Source organism: Cervus canadensis, chromosome 26, assembly GCF_019320065.1.
Source record: "Cervus canadensis isolate Bull #8, Minnesota chromosome 26, ASM1932006v1, whole genome shotgun sequence".
NCBI lineage: Eukaryota > Metazoa > Chordata > Mammalia > Artiodactyla > Cervidae > Cervus > Cervus canadensis.
The window spans coordinates 1,111,005-1,128,426 of record NC_057411.1 but is presented as its reverse complement, the minus strand read 5'-3'; the positions used below and the strand labels follow the sequence as shown (position 1 = coordinate 1,128,426).

The 17,422-nt window shown below is 43.0% G+C and overlaps 1 protein-coding gene across 5 annotated transcripts in view; it reads right to left on the bottom strand.

Moving 5' to 3' along the window:
* Nucleotides 1–4,361: 4,361 nt before the first annotated feature.
* Nucleotides 4,362–17,422, bottom strand: part of DCUN1D4 (defective in cullin neddylation 1 domain containing 4) — a 71,355-nt gene continuing 58,294 nt past the window's right edge. For all 5 annotated transcript variants that reach the window (XM_043447857.1, XM_043447856.1, XM_043447855.1 and 2 more), the window contains 3 exons: nucleotides 10,002–10,106; nucleotides 7,804–7,906; nucleotides 4,362–7,685 (listed from right to left, as the gene is read on the bottom strand). In XM_043447857.1, coding sequence (XP_043303792.1) covers nucleotides 7,630–7,685; nucleotides 7,804–7,906; nucleotides 10,002–10,106 — 264 coding nt within the window. In that variant the 3' untranslated portion in view covers nucleotides 4,362–7,629. The remainder of the gene's footprint in view (nucleotides 7,686–7,803; nucleotides 7,907–10,001; nucleotides 10,107–17,422) is intronic.

Sequence of the window (17,422 nt, the reverse complement as noted above, 5' to 3'; positions counted from 1 at the left end):
CCATCCCCAAGAAAAAGCAAAAAAGCAAAATGGCTGTCTGAGGAGGCCTTACAAATAGCTGTGAAAAGAAGAAAAGCGAAAAGCAAAAGGAGAAAAGGAAAGATATTCCCATTTGAATGCAGAGTTCCAAAGAATAGCAAGGAGAGATAAGAAAGCCTTCCTCAGCAATCAATGCAAAGAAATTGAGAGTTATGTTTTATTTGCTGGGAATTTTTAGAATTTCAAGCCTGGAAGACAGCATCTCAAGTAACCCTGAAAGAACTGTTCCAAGCAGGCAGGGGAAGGAGTCAGGTTATACCGAAGTGTGCAACAAACATCAAGGATTATTGTGAATTAAGGAAAAGCAGGTATCTCAAATTAAGGAATATAGCACTCTTCTTTGTACGGGAAGATGCAAATGTCTAGGTACACTGAAATCACTCCCTTCATGTGCATCTCGGCTGTCTGGGGCCAGCACCCTGCTTCTGGCTTCTCACGGCCTTAGTCCCGCATGCACGCTCACCGCAGTGTCAGCAGTTGCAGCGGCTGGACCTCAGGCACTGCTCTCCGTTTGAGCACACCTGGGGCTCAGACGTTCACACCCGGAGGCCCCAGATCGCCGATGGCCGCGACATCCTTGTTTCCTGATATGGCAGGAAACACTCCATTTCACACCTTGAGAGTATTTCAAATTCAAAAAAGGAGGGAAAAGTGGATTGTTCACTGATTATAGGAACACATAACTGCTAGAACTCGTTTTTAAACTTGTCTCTATTGATCAATGACAGTTCTGTATTGGGACCCACATGTGGTACTTCAACTTAAAAGAATGGTATGCTTGGTCTTTGTCCCAGTTCCTGACACAGAGCTCCTAAAATCCTTGGGATTTCTCTAAGTGAATAGAAATTATGGTGTCTTTTGTTATGTCAATGAGATGCCTTTTAGAAAGCCCCTAAAGGGCCTGCTTGCCAGGGGATCCAGCCCTGTGATTAGAGGGTTGGAATTTCCAGTCTAAACCCCTCATCTCCAGAGAAGAGCTGGAGATTGCATTCAATCACCAATAGCCAATGATTTAACCAATCAGGGCTGTTATGAAGCCTCTTTAAGAACTCGAACGGACAGACTTCAGAGAGCTTTCATGAACACGTGAAGATTTGGGGACAGTGGTGCACTCAGGAAGCATGGGAGCTCCATCCATGCCCCACATACCTTGCCCTTTGCGTCTCTTCCGTTAGGCTGTTTCTGAGTTACATTCTTTTATAATAAACTGGAAACAGAAGGAAGGGGCTTCCCAGGTGATGCAGTGGTAAAGAATCCACCTGCCAATGCAGGAGACACAGGTTCGATCCCTGGGTCAGAAGATCCCCTAGAGAAGAAAATAGCAACCCACTCTAGTATTCTTGCCTGGGAAAACCCATGGACAGAGGAGCCTGAAGGGGACACAGTCCATGGGGTGCCAAAAGAGTCCGACACAACTCAGTGACTAAACAACAACATTGGAAGCGACTATTTCTCCAAGTTCTATGAATCACTATAGCAAATTAATTGAACCTAATGAAGGGTTACGGGAGATTTAGCAAATTATAGCCGGTTGGTTAAAAGCACAGGTGACAACCTGGACTGGAATTGGCATCTGAAGCGCGGTAGGGGTGCTGTCTTGCAGGACTGAGCCCTCAGTCTGTGGGATCTAACACTCTCTCTGGGTAGATCATGTCAGAACTGAACTGCTTGGTACTGTTGGAAAACACCCACACACCAGACCATGCCTTTGGAAGCAGCCCCAAACTTCTGCAATTGGCTAATTAGCAGTAAATAGCCTTACTCCAGTGACCTCAATTCCTTGACTGATGCTCAACAAATCCCTAAAATGCCCAGTTCTGAAAAATTGGCCAAACCTGAACTCCAGTTTCTCCCAAACTCTTAACAAAATTAGCAGGAGAGGGGCACCAGTAAGTCCATCAGAGAACCCAGCAGCGCACAGAGAGCTTTCACGCCTCCATCCTCCTCCAGGCCAACTCTCTCCACACCGTGCGGGCACCCCAGCAAATTCTGGGTAGAGACATCCACCTGAGTTTACACCTCGGCTCCTGCACCTTCCAGCTATGTGACTTAGGACAAGTCACTCAAACGCTCTGAACTTCAGTTTCCTCTACGTATGTATTTCCAGGAGATCAGGATACAGCACATGGTCTGACTGGCCGCCTTCTCTTCCAAAAGGAGCTAAATGATGTCATTAAGTCAACAACTGGCCTTCTCGACTGCACCCCTTGAATCCAATACAGCCTGCTGGTAACCAGATCTCAAAGCAAAAATCACACATAAACACTTGACAATGGTGTGCTAAAGTAATGACAATCATTGCGATGGACTAAAACGATTCTGCCGCCTCCGCTGATATCTTTGTGTACACGGCTGCACCTCCTGAGGGACAGTCCTTGGATGAGTCCCCATAATGCCCAACTCTCCAAAAGGAACACCCAGCTCCAAGTGAGTCAGTGTCTTTCTGGTCTACCATGTATAATTGATAAGGTGCTACTTACACCCAATCAGCATAAGACCTTCCATCCAGAGGTCCTCCCTAATTCTTCAGTCTGTTGATTTTCTATTTATCCCAGTCCCCTCTCTGCACGCTTATAAAATTTAATTATGTTCTCAATTTCACATAGGAATTCTGCCTCAACATACAATTCAAGTTAATAAAGACAATGATTAAACTGAGAATCTGAAAATCAGCCTTGATGGGGGAGTAATAAGGTTTGGAAGGATTTCTGAGCACTTTAAGACATGCAGAATAGGTTATTCAAAGCCATCTAGTATTTTAAGGAGTGATTCTGGGAACTTATGTGATGAAGCATTAGTTGCTCAGTCATGCTCAACTCTTTGCAACCCCATGAACTGTAGCCCACCAGGCTCCTCTATCAATGGAATTCTCCAGGCAAGAATACTGGAGTGGATTGTCATTTCCTTTTTTCCAGAGGATCTTCCCGACCCAGTGATCAAACCCGGGTCTCCTGCATTGCAGGCAGATTCTTTACCGTCTTGAGCCACAGGGAAGTCCTACGTGACAGGATAACCCTTGTCCAAATCCTACTCTTGAGGTGGGATATGTAGGAGCCAACAAGTAATAAAGCCAAAATAAATAACAGGCCATCAAGAGGGAACAAAACATAGTGGCTTTCAAAATACTATTAGAAGTTAGACCAGAACTCTGGTGAGTTAGTTCGCTGGTAACAAGTATAGCTACAGCTCTTTAATCATCATACATTCATCCTAAGACTTCTACAGAACACTAGTTTGAATTTCAGATATTCAAATTAGGCAATTCTGAGATGTCTCTGCTGGAAAGTGTCAGAGGAAAAACCAAACCTCTTCAGCATACTTTCTCAAGGCCAGAGTTCTTCATAATCCACTCTCCAGGGAGTGATTGCAAAAGAATTTCCTTCAGAGGACTGAATATATTTCTTCGGGAGGAGAGATTTACATTTTAAATGATGTTTTAAAAAACTTTCCATTTAATTACTACAGTCAATTTTTGTTTTTCAGTTTCCAATTATTATTCTCAGCACAGGCTACTTACCATAATTTCTCAGCAAGTACACTTCTATACATGGGATGATTTTATTTTTTGTTAAGGCAATTGAAGATAAATGTTAGGAACCAATTCAGGGGGGTAAAAAACCCAAAGTATTTTCTGTTGAATGTGCCAGAAGTGGTGAACATGCCTTATTTTGGAATATCTCCTGCACCACAAGCTTAGCTTAGGTACACGGGGCCAGAAAGCTTGATGTATTGTTTGCTCACATGATAGGTTTCCTTTTTCTTTCCTTTCTAGCTATAACAAGAGTTCCAAGGGCAATTCTTTTCTAAAGAAATCACAAAAGCTTTTCCCTAAGCTTCTGCCTAAAAGTTATTCTTCTCACCAGAATTTGGGGAGAACATTCAAATGAGTCATTTTAGTATGATGTAACCATGTCACAGCATCATGGGAACTAGGTCCTGCCTTCCTATAGGTTCAAACAAAGGAAGTTCAGAAGGAACTGTTTCCCACCTCACTTTTGTAGCCTTGGGGCTGACTCTATGATACATGAAACACTTTTAAACTACCCTGTGTGCTGTGCTTAGTCGCTCAGTCGTGTCTGACTCTTTGCGACCCCATGGACTGCAGCCCGCCAGGCTCCTCTGTCCATGGGGATTCTCCAGGCAAGAGTACTGAAGCGGGTTGCCATGCCCTTCCTTCTCCAGGGGATCTTCCCAGCCCAGGGAGAGAACCCAGGTTTCCCGCACTGCAGGCAGATTCTAGTCTGAGCTACCCAGGGAAGTCTAAAACTACCTTAAGGGGTTTTATAAGAGAAAGCCAGAAAAGAGAAAAATAAACAAATCAGTTCTGAAACCAAACACAAATAACTTTTTTATTTATGGGGTATCATTTTACATCAATTCCATTAAAACCTAAAACCAGTTTGCTGTACTCAAGTTAGGTGGCATAACAATATTTCAGTTAAGCTGGGAGTCACAGGACTTGCACACGTTTATGAAGGTGATGCAAATACTGAGGACACGAAGCATTCACAGTTACAGGTTAGCTGCAGTTCACCGACAGTAACCCCGAGAGAAATGACCTCATGAAAAGAAGCAACCCACCCACATTTTGGTCTCATTTACAGACACCCAACAATTTAGTTGGTCAATGGATTCTATACATTTATTATACAACATATGAAAGAATAAAAGATAAGGCTTACAGAGGTATTTTAGCAGTTGTAAGAATAAAAACCAAGGGCACAAACTAACTTTTAAAGCTTTCTGTATAAACTTCAAAAGCACTGTTAAGATGGAGACTGAGAGGCAACAGAAGTCTGTTGTTAATCCAGATCCTAGAAGTCTGTCTAGTCAGCTTTATAAAAACTTAGTTCAGAGGTCATGCTTCAAATAAGCTGCACGTGACATTATAGAGGATGATTATGGCAAATCAAATAATGCAATTTCCGACCTACCGCAACAGTAAACATCTAGAAGTTGGATTCCATTATCACAGAGTATTGACACGACAGAAAGAGAGAAAGGGTGGAGATGTAGGTGATAAAGAAAAACCAGAAAAGGGCACCCTCATTTACTTAGCATTTGCCCATAAATAAGTGCTCAGTGACTGCTCAACTTATGTAACTCGGGGAGATTTTTATGAAAAAATATCTTATTACTTCTGGCTCTTCTTCCCCTTAAAAATAACTGCATAAAATCACAGAAACCAAAGGCAAGCACGCTGCAGTCATAAAGATTTATTTTTCAAGGGAATTCAGAGATTATTTGGCCTCTTCTAATAGGCAAGATCATCCTTTTGGAATACTTACTTCCATGTTACACATCATGAAATAATTTTTGCTTGGCTTTTCCAAAACCCCTGTCATCAAAATGTTCACTGTGTATTAAAATGTAACATTTTCCCTGTAGCCATCCTCTTATTTTGGGATTAACTGTGCTTACTGTTAAAAAAATTCCCCAGTTTCTTACAGTACCTTTCAAAATAATTTCAATGATGATTTCTATTTGCTTTAAACAAAACTAGAGTCGATCAAATTTAAGAACTGCTGCCTTTAAAGTGTGATTTGTTAACTTCATGGGACCCTTTTGAAAATGAATCAAGTTCTCCACAGACTGGAACCTGCCTATAGCCAGTTGCCAATGGAGTTAACAGGCACCCGTCGGAACGGAAGCCCTTTCAACACACTGGTCTCAGGAGCTGTGCTTGCTGTCAACGTCTTCTGTTCTTTTCAGGGATGAATTTGTGCAAACTGGTGTGAATGTGTAAGGTAGAAGGGGAGTCTACAGCTTCTAAACAAGGAATGATTAAGTATGCTTAATCACTACAGAGTTTTTCAAACTTCTGGTTTATTTCACAGCAAACCAAACCTTTCTATTTGGTAGAAAAAGGAAGTGAATTTCATTCTACCAGGTCATGATTTTGTATATGCACACACACTGTATATACATACAAAATTCCTGTCTTTGGTGGTTCACTTAGGGAAAAAAAAAAAGTATGAAAATCTGAACACTGTTTGCAAAGAAACTGAAATCATGGTCAAACAGTAGCATTGTCTGTGTGCTTTACTCATAATGCCATTTAAAGGTTCACATTTGACCCAAAAGGTTTTGGGGCCAGGTTTTGAAATAATCTGAACCTCTTCCAACTGGCACATGTTCAGTCGTGGATTCTGCTCACAACTATGCATTCACTTGCTCAAATGCACCAGTAACTTTCACTTCGTTTAAGTCATTAGCCTACTGTGTTCTCACAAAACTTTAGGGACTAAATTAAGTCATTCAATAGCACCAGAGAGTTGAGGGAGAAGCATGTTTTTTTTACATTTCCTTGAGAAGGGTTAAGACAAGAAAAGAAAAAAAAAAAACAAAAACATAAAATACAAACCTAAAAATACCGTCCCGTTTGCTCCTGTTTCCTCACCCACATAAATAATGGCTATCACCTCTCTGTACATATTACTCGGGTAATGACGAGCGGCCCCTCCAGGAAAGGTCCTACCGTGTAATAGAGTTTTTAGCTCAATGCTGGTGGTGTCGTGTCCACTGCCTGCAATGGACATTCTGCCAGGAAAAGCCTAGCGTGAAAGAAACAAAAAAAGGAAAACAAAAAAAACACCTCTCACTTACAGTATAGTTCCTCCCCCACCCCACCCCCGCAAAACTAGAAAATTAGACACCATGAAAGCTTAGCTAAAAATTCAAGCCACAACTAAAAGTGCTCTGCAGTTATAAATTGCCAGCAAACCGTTAGGTTTTCACGGAGGCGGCAAAATAAATTTTACTTAGAATGGCATAGAAAGCATCAGCAGACCAAACACTGACTAGAAGAATGCAAAAGAAAAAAAAAAAAAGCACTAAAAAAGTGTACAAGGGTTTAAAATCAATGGGAAAAAAAGGTGCAATTGTAATTTGTTCATCTGTACCTATATTCAAACTATGACAGCGTTAACATTAGAAAATCAAAACCTATATCCTGCATGGTGGAGATGATTTGTGGCATGGTATGGGTCTATATGTTCAATTATTCTAACTTTCATCACTTCAAAATGCTAATATTTAAGTAAACCAAATTAGATTTGGCATAACGCCTCTGAAAAGTTACGACTCCCACCTCCTTTCAAAGTTGGCCTCTTAAATAATAAGGTTAATTCTGGCAACATTTGCATATGGTAACAGCTGTTCTGTCTTGTGTTCTGAAATGCTACATTTTGAGACCAAAGAAAAGTGTAATTGGGTCATTTGAAAAAAGGGACTAGAAATATGCCACAAAAATTATTTTACAATACATTTTTGCAGAAATAATCTCTAGGTGAAGCTTTGTCTTTTTATACACATATACAAAATTTAAACAGCAATATACACATAATCACAGTGAGGACGTTGGCAAATTCACCAATCTGTAGTGTAAATACAAACTGCAAAGCAGCCTTCCAAGAGAACAATGCTACACAGCAAGCAGAGCTGGCCCATTCAATAGCAAACACCAAGACGTCCCTGCCAAAGGGAGACAGTGCAAGAAAGCAGCATGCGCTTGGACACAAACAGCGGTTTATGGCTAACGGCTGACATGACTGTGGTAACAGTGACTCTCTCGCTGCTATGCATAAAGTCCTAGGACATCTGTTTGTCTTTATACCACTCCACAAACTCGTCCAACAAAACTGGCCCTGAAGAGAGAGAGAGAAGAGAGGGAGGGGAACAACACAGCTATGAGACTTCTCATGACAAGGCTGAGGAGCAAATGTGCGGGGGGCGGGGGGAAAGCGATGCCCACCCAGTACTTACATGCTCCATCTTCATCGTAGTTGCTGAGGTCAAGGTTAATTGTTCTGCTAAACTCTAGCACATTGCACCACTGGTCTTTATTAATAACTTTGTATTTTGATTGCTGGTGGAGGAAAAATAACATGAATTACTGACACAACAAATCAGTTTCAACTGCTGTGACAATCAACTTGAAGGTTAACACTCACGAAGGTGAACACTTTCCATTTGTGGTGTTATCAGCCACCATGCTAGGAGAAGGGTGAGAGACAGCGAGAGGGAAACTTTGGATGACAATTTTCATTACAAAAATATTATGGGGGCTCAACATAAAACAACAAATGCATCAAAGAAACACAACTTTACATCCCTAGAAGTGAAATTTCTAGATGGCAAAAGTCCTTTTATGTAAAAGAGGGATAATATACATTTCACAGAGATGTGGTAAGGATTAAGACAGATAATTTCTGTAATTTATGAAAAGCACTTTACTGAGTGTGTGGCACACAGTAAGTGCTAAATAAAGAGTTGTTCCCATTAACAGGCCCTGACGTGAACATCATGCTTCCTGTCAAGCTGTCAGCTAACAGCATATGCCGCTGCGGGTTTACTCAACGAGACCATGCTAAGTGCTGTAAGCAGTCTCGGGACTAGGAGGCCCAGCCACTGAAGAATTAGTGTCCTAATAATTAAAAACTTGCGTCTAATCATACAAGGACTAAGAACAGCCATGAAGCAGTTTTTCTCTTCCCCCCAGACAAGAAAAAGGCCACATGCATATTCAAAATACAATATTCCTGTATAAAGATCTAAAAATAAAACCCAGTCTGAGAATTCTTAAATCTTTGCCACTAAAATCGGGAACATTGGGAAACAAAACAAGTACATAAAAAGCAAAGAGAGTTGAGCCAATGGTTTGGAGGATGCAAACACAAGAAAAGCTCAAATAAAAGGATTACTGGGGCCTTTTAAAAGAAAAATGCAAGCTGGTGTGAGAGAGAGAACAAAGCACAGACTACAAGTGTAACTTTCTAAGCAACTAAAAGCAAAACCCAGTCACTGAAACAGTTGATGGTGCTCCTCGAATCGTGTGAAGTCAAATCAGCTGCAGAAGGACCTTCACACCCGGCCTTAAATTCTGCCCAGCCTCCTGAGATCAGGAGCCCACTGTTACTCACTTTTCAAATAAAGCTAACATTTCTAAGGGTTGTCAGAGAAACTGGAAGAGATCACTGGTAAATACGGGCTGTCATGTAAACAAGTGCTTCTTATATTAAAAACTAGTTTTCATACCTTTCTTCAGGAATCCCAGTTAGTAATGTTAAAAGCAAATTTTAATAACAGTTCTCAACGAATCCTATCAGTTGGAAGTTTTTCTGGACCATTACACCAACAAGTTGTAAGGAAGATTATTTCAAGAGTGAAGCTAGAGTCAGGGTAAAGTCCAGGATTTTCTCCAAGATCCAACAGCCTCATCCTTTCAAGCAAAAAGCAATTTTTAAAGGGGTTTGGGGACTGGAGGGCAAGAAGGAGGCTATATATGACAACCCAAGTAACTCAGACTTCCATCTCAGGTTCTTCCAGGTCTTAACAGTATTATTACATTGGCATCAGAGACGGTTCCTAATAACCAGCAGCTCAGAATTCCTCTCATTGATACTTAGAGCAAACAAACGATAACAATGGAGGGAAGTGCTGGGTTATTTCGAACACAAACATGAAGAAAATTTAAACTGCAGGAGATACCAACTGAAGGAATTGGCCACTGAGGCTGATCGAGGTCCCCAAGGTGCTTGGAGGTGAGAGCAGTCAAGGACACGTTACAGACTGCTCTTAGTGGGAGAGCGGATGGTTGTTCTCTAACCTTCGCTTCATCCAAGTGGAACTTCATCTAAAGCCACAAAATACGGTACATCTTGTTTTACTCTTGTTATAAAAAGCAGGAAATCTAAACACAAACGAAACTTTTAAAAGGGGGACGAGAGAGGAGAGGCCAGAGCTGCGCTGTCTGGAGCATCTGCAGGGGGCCAGGGGCACGAGCAGCGCACACACGGGACGCTCGGGGCTCGGGGACGTGTGCTCAGCGGCAGTAAGGATGTCGCCGCTTCCTACAGGCAGGGAAGGACGACAGACAGAAAGGTACAGGAAAGGACCAAGTAAAGGATACTTGGTAGTTCCAAGCAAGCACACACACATTCCACAAAGTAACAATTTAGTACCTCTAAGAATTGGTGAAAAACTGGAAAAAGGGGCCAGATTTTTCCTAGTAACAGTCCCAACATGCACTTGGCAGTGTTTATGTCTAGGCTCCGCTGGTCCTTTTCCTGTTTAACAAACAAAAACAAGGATGAGCCAGGTGCCCCCAAACAATCAGTTTCAACAATCCAAATTCCTATTTCACTTCAGTGAGGAATCAGTAAACAGCTCCTGTATCATATACCATAAAAACCTGAATCAAGACTAAGGTAAGGAAGGGGAGGTGGTCAGACATAATGGAAGGATTGAACAGTTTTGTACTACAGAATTTTACTGTGAGAAAGATTCACATCAATTGAATGATCACCCTAATCTATGATTATTTCATGGGATATGGTTGTCATCTATGATTATTTCTTGGGATAAATAAAAATCCATAACTCAATCACTAGCTGTTTGACATTTATGATTATTATTGACATCATTAACTACTGATCCCCAAAACCCAACTTAACTAAATAGAGTTTAAAGGTTTCAAATTTCATGCTTAGGAATCAGGTTTCCTTGAAAAAAAATCTTTCTTCCACCAGTTTTATTTCACTGGTAAATGTTTTTTTTGTACCTAAAAATGATGGAATTCAATGGAGCTCACAATGAACATTGGGGCTCTGGAGGATCTCCCATCCCCCACCCTGGGGGAAAGCAGTGTGCCCACCTGTCTACCTGCTTCATGCTGCTTACCTTAGATTTGCTGCAAGCGACATCTAGGAGAACACCCCTAACTAACAGCCAAGTGAAAGACAACACTGCATGGGGAATCCAGAACACACATCTACATAAACCTGAATGTGGGCAGATTAAGCTCCTTCTACTTACATTTACAATTAAAAATGTTAATTCCTCACTGATCTTTCTTACAAGATTCCATTTGGGAACTAAAAAGTGGGCAGTTTGTATGTAAAAGGACAGAGGACCTGGGACCTTGAGTGGTAACCTTAGACATCAAATGCTAGCTAGCCTCCTCCTGGTATCTTAGTTTCAAAGAAAGTTTGCACAAGTATCTTTCTACAAAGGGAGAAAGTGCCTGGCTGTTTCATGTGGAGTGGAATCTAAATGTTCACCAGATTAAGGGAGGATGCATGACCCCGTGCCGGCCACATATGCAGCCACACACACCTCCTGATAAAACTGTCACCTCAAGGATTCTAACAGTGACTTGCTCTTGAGTACAAGGAGAATTTCTGGCCCTGACACTGATTTTAAAGTAAAGGACTTAAACAAGACAGCAAACCTAAGCGCCTCACTCAATAGCCAACAATGGAGATGTGCGACGGGTCTGCCTTTCGGCCCCAGTTGTGCAGCACAACGACCATGCAACCACAGGCCAGGTCAGATGGCTCTCCGTTAGCCGGCCCTGTCCTGGCCACACAGCTTCAGCCTGAGGAGGGCTCCGCAGTTCAGGGCAAGGAGGGGCCTGCCCTCCACAGCCTGTCCTGCCCTCCCTGCCCACGTGTTCCGCCCTGCTCAGGGGTGCAGGGCTCACTCCGAGGAGAGGACGGCAGCGGGAACGCAGCCCTCGTGGGGGGCCCCCTCCTGCCCCCGAGCCTCATGGTGCGTTGCACTGCACGGCTCACACTTCTGCCATGCACTGTGCAAGCAAACAGGAAACTTCCTCTTGTCCTGTCACGTGGGTGCAGCGGCAGCAGCATAGCCCGCTATGGACACCCTCCGCAGTCCCATGGAAGAAAACCAGGGACCTGGTGAAAACGCACGCGGCACCACGGGACCGGGCCCCAGCTGAACAACAGCTCAGGCAACGCTGGGCTGAGGGCATGGATGCCCTGGAAATGCTCTCCCTCTGAGGAGCCTGTCGTCGTTCACTAGACCTGAAGTCGCCAGTCGTGCCCTGATACACACTTGTGCCTTCTTCCAACACCATCCACATCCCCATCACAATGGACATACACTACAGTGACAGAAAAGAAGATACAGAGGACCTGGACAGACTCTTGGAAACAGTGCAACCATCTGACAAACTGGTGATCATGAAGGATTTCAATGCATGTGTTTGGCAGCGAGGCCAAAACATGGAGGGAAGGCATCCGACTCACAGGGCTGGAAAGCCGAACAGCACTCACTCACTCCTGCTCTGCCAGGGTGCCAGCCAGCAGCGCGCAATCACTAACACCATCTTCTGCCTAGCAAACAAGAGAGAGGTATTACGGAGGCACTCGCGATCCGGACAGTGGCATCTCGCGGATCACCAGTGTGGCCTGGGGGGGGGTGTGAGGCTAGGTGCAGATGACCATGACTGCAAACACTGCAGATTCCTGGGGACAGCAAGGCTGAGAGCTCCCAGAGCAAACATCTACGTAACAGCGAAGTGGAGACGGGCCGGGGGTTCTCCGACAGAGATCCTAACGGCACTCTCAAAGGTGTTCCCAACTAAGTGAACTGAACCTCCCAGGATGCTATGAAGCAGCCATAAACACTGAATGTTGTTTGTTTTTTTAAATCACCTTAACAAATCCAAGGAATACAGCCAGAAACATCTAGAAGCCCGTCGAAGGAAATTCAAATAGTACACAGTCAACATTGACCCTGTACTCTCTGCTTGTGGAGTACCAGGGCGCGAGAGGCAGACTTTGACATCTCAATACACAAATAACAATGTTTTTGCAAGGCATTTACTTAATTAAGCTCAACTACTGACACTTCCTTTAAAACATAAAGAAAAAAAAAAGATCTGTCAATTGGCACAGTTTTTACACAGTCATTTTATCTGGTATAGATTCTATGATTGTACTCTTAGAAGATAAGATATTATTTGAAACCTGAGGTTTGTGTGTGTTAGTCGCTTAGTCGTGTCCAACTCTTTGTGACCCCATGGACTGTGGTCTGCCAGGGTCCTCTGTCCATGGAATTCTCCAGGCAAGAATACTGGAGTGGGTTGCCATTTCCCTCTCCAGGGGATCTTCCCGACCCAGGGACTGAACCCGTGTCTCCTGAGTTGCAGGCAGATTCTTTACTGTCTGAGCCACCAGCGGTTACAAGTACCTAAGTAATGTCAATGAAGAAAAATTCAACCATTATTTCTAATTCTACGGCTAACTTTTATTGAGAACTGAACCAGCAACTGTTTTAAGTGCCTTATACTCAATACTCATGTAATACGAGAGGCTATTACTATATGCCTATTACAAGAGGCATTATTATAATCCCCAATTTATAAATAAGGAAACCGAGGCACAAGAGTTAAATGACCTTGATAAGAGCTGGGTCTGAACCAGGAGACTGATTCCAAACCTGAGCGTTTCATGATGTACCCATTTGCCTCCATCTCAGCTCTTCAGAGTTCAATTCACTTGACAAACAACTGCTGAGCAAATTCAGGCAATAACCAAAGGGTAACCTTAAAGGTAAAGCCAACAAGATGTTCACAGTAATGAACCTGGGATTAAATGACCATATATTCCTCCTACTTTTGTCCTCACCCATGCCTACCTTCTGTCTTCCTCATAACTTACAATAAAAGTATAAGGAAGAAGTAGCGAGGAGTGTGTGTCCGTGTATGTCTGGTGTGTTGTGGGTTGTATGGAGAGGGAAATCAGACAAACACATTGGTTAAGAAATAAGAACTGACTCAAGTTAGAAGAGGAGATGAATCAAATGGTCACAGCAGATCTCCGGTTAAAGTTGGACAGAGTTCTCTGGTAACAGGGTGTTGAACATTAAGACCCAACAAAATTTTCCTCAGCACACCCTATGAGTGACATCCACAACCATTCCACTAAATGGAAGTGACTAGGACATGAGCTCTAACATGTGACCTGAAACACCTCAAAAACTAAATAAAACCACTCGCAGTTGGAAAAGGGGTGCATCATGGGACAGGCTGTGAGGACTGACTTCTGACAACATATTAACCATCGCAGGATCACCTCTCAAGAAGGTGGGATTTCCACTAGTACCTTCTGCCTCCACAAAACCCTGCAATACAACTTCTTAAAGCTTCACTGCAAGGGCTGAAAAGCCAGGACTCGCCCCTAAAGAAATCTCCCATTCTTGCTCACTGCCCTTCTTCTCTCTCACCCCACAAAACCCCCCTTCTACCCATCCAGAAGCCTCTCTGCCTCAGAGAGTTGCTCAGAATGGCTGCACTCAGCTCCCATCTCCCCACCGGGCCTAGAAACTTCCCTCAGTCCTCCCCGTCATTCTCGCCTTCCAGCACCTAGGCTGTGGGAAGACCTCCTAGAGTGGGTCATCAATTCATGGTGTCAACTCTCAGCCAGGCTAAGATGCTGTAATTCTCAGCGCCTCACTCAGCCCAACATTCACCCTTCTCAGAACCCCAAGAGGCAACTCCTTCTAAGGCTTTCAGCACAGTACCTTGTCTTTGCCCCAGAGGATACAGAAAAAGCAAATTTAACTGATATTTAATAACCAGCATCAGAGCAACCAAAAAAATCACTCTATTTAGTCTTTTATCTCATTCTCTTTGTCCCATCTTATTCTCACTAGGTCCTTTTAAAGGAATCAAGCCAAAAATGGCTGTTTTACTTAAAGGAATCCACATTTGTTTATGTAATAAAATTTACATTAGGGGAAAAAACACTAAGCATAAAAATATTCAAGACAAAATTCCACTTGCAGAAGGAACTGGCCATTTCAGCCCAAGTCTCTGCCCCACAGGCCGGTGGCAGTCTGAGTCAGGAAGGCGGTGTGGTTCAGGGACAGAGCCGAGGCCCTCAGTCTCGTCATCTGCACAGTGACAAGACTGAGCCAGTGTCCTCCACAGCGTCTCTCAACTCCAAAGCGTCGCGATTCTCTGACGTCTGTAAGACTGTATGTAAGCTCAAGTCAAAGTAAACTTACGAGAAAGATAACATGACTTTATAATCAAGTGCTACTTTTAATTGGCTACAAGGTTCTAAGGTGAGGGAGAAAACAAGCATGCCCTTAGGACTATAATTTTGGTGGAGAGATGTTAAAAACGGGCATTTTATCTTTTCCTGGTGTTGTACTATAGTTTCTTCCCAGGTATATTAAAGGGTGAAGTCAAGTATAAGTTGCTCAGTTGTGTCTGACTCTTTGTGACCCCATGAATTGTAGCCCACCAGGCTCCTTTGTCCATGAGGATTCTCCAAGCAAGAATACTGGAGTGGGTTGCCATAGCCTCCCCTCCAGGGGATCTTCCCAACCAAAGGATTGTACCAGGGTCTCCTGCATTGCCGGCAGATTCTTTATCATCTGAGCCACCAGGGAAGCCCCAAGAATACTGGAGTGGGTTAAAGGGTAATTTGGAAAATTTAACAAATGCTACTGTGTGGTCTTTGAGAAAAAGAAATGAGCCCCCAGTGATAGCAGCATACTGTGTGGAGGTGGTTTCCAGGCTGCAGCACAAGAAGGGGGAACCCAAACCCAGCCCAATGGAGCTCCAACTCACTAAACTGGAAAAGACAGTTTGTGGGTTTCAAGGAGGCATGTAATTTGTGGGGCAAAATACCAGCGAGGTAGAACCGCACAGAGAGACCTGGGGACCCACACTGTCTCCCTAGTTGCTGGCTGAGGACTTGTCTGTGCACATGTGAAAGGAAATCACCTGAGTTTAGGAAAAGAAACAGTGCAGAAAAACAAGCAGAAATTCCCAGAGTTCACACAGGGCTGGGAACAGTCTGAATTCCCACCAGGCACAGTCGAAAATTCTCAAAATACACAGCCTTGGGTGGAATCCTCAGGAGGGTGTTGTCTTCCTGCTGGGGCTTTGTCATCCCTAGACTGAGGCTGCTCTGGACCAGTCCTTTCAAAGGAACAACATGATTCCAAGTAACTTAAATACACACCAGGAAAAAAAATTTAATCCAACATTAGTTAAAGGAATACAGCAAACCCAAGCAACCAACAACCTAAAACACAATACTCAGCATCCAATTAAAAAACAGAGGAAAAAAAAAAAACTATCAGGAATGCAAAGAAGTGGTAAAATATGACCCATAACTAAAATAAAACTTTTAACCAGAGAAAGAGATAAAGATATGACAGATATGACAGAACCACAACACAATGCTGTTAAAACACCTGTCATAAACACATCCGAGAAGTTTAAGATGGTAGAAGAAAATATTATCATGATGAGAGAAATGGATAGAAAAAGTCACAAACAGAATTTCTAGAGATGAAAAATACAGCATCTGAAATGAAAATATACCAGCTGGAGTGAGCAAAAGATTAGCATTAGAAGGTACAGTAATAAATATTATCCAAAGGGAAACAAAAAGAGAAAACAAAACCAAAAACTGAACACAGCATCAGTAGCGTGTGTGACAGTATCCAGCATCTCATACAACTGTACCCCCACAAGGAGGAGAGAGGGGGAACAGGAGAACTATTTGAAGAAATAACAGCTGAGAAATTTCCCAATTTAATACAAACGGCTTAAGTCCAAAGACCGAAAAACTCAACAAATCCTAATCAGAATAAACGTATGTTTATTATGTTTATTATGAAATTATGTTGAGGCACACCATAGTCAACTTGCTGAAAATCAGTGAAAAGAGAACAAAAGCAACCAGAGAACAAAACAACACACTATGTGCAAAGGCATGAACGACATCAGACTCACCATCAGAAACTGCACAAGACAGAAGACGGTGAGAGCGAGCATTAAAGCACTCACAGAAAAAAACGGCCAATCTAGAAATCCTTTCTCCAGACAAGTGCCTTCTACAGTGAAGGCAAAATAAAAGCTTAGAAACTCATCACCAGAAAATCTGCACCATGGGCAATGCTGAAGGAAATTCTTTAGGCAGAAGATAAATGATACCAGATAGAAATCTGGATCCACACAAAAGGAAGGAAGCGCACACACGTGGTATATATCTGGGTAAATATAAAAGACATTTTTGGGACTTCCCTGGTGGTCCACTGGCTAAGACCCTGTGTGCCCAATGCAGGGGCCCGGGTCCAACCCCTGGTCAGGGAACTGTATCCCATGTGCTACAGCTGAAAGCCCGTACGCTGCAGCTAAAGACCCTGCATCCTGCAACTAACACGCAGTGCAGTCAAACAGATCATTTTTTAAAGCTGCTTCTAAAAAAGAGGCATTTCTGCTTATTTAAAGCAAAACTGATATGAATGTTTGTGTTCCCCCTTCCAAGTGATGGTAATAAGAGGTGGGGCCCTCATGACTGTGGAGGAATGCCCCTAAAACAGAGACTGTAGGGAGCTCCCTCCTCCCTTTCACCATGTGAGTTACAGCAGAGACACACCTTCCCTGCTAGCACTATGAGCTTGGACTTTCCAGCCTCCTAAGCTGTGAAAAATAAATTTCTGTTATTTATAAGCTTCTGAGTCTCTGGGACTTCGTTAAGCAGCCTGAAAAGACTAAAACAATATATTTTGAGACGTGTAACACATGCATAAGCAAAACGTGTGACACAGCAGC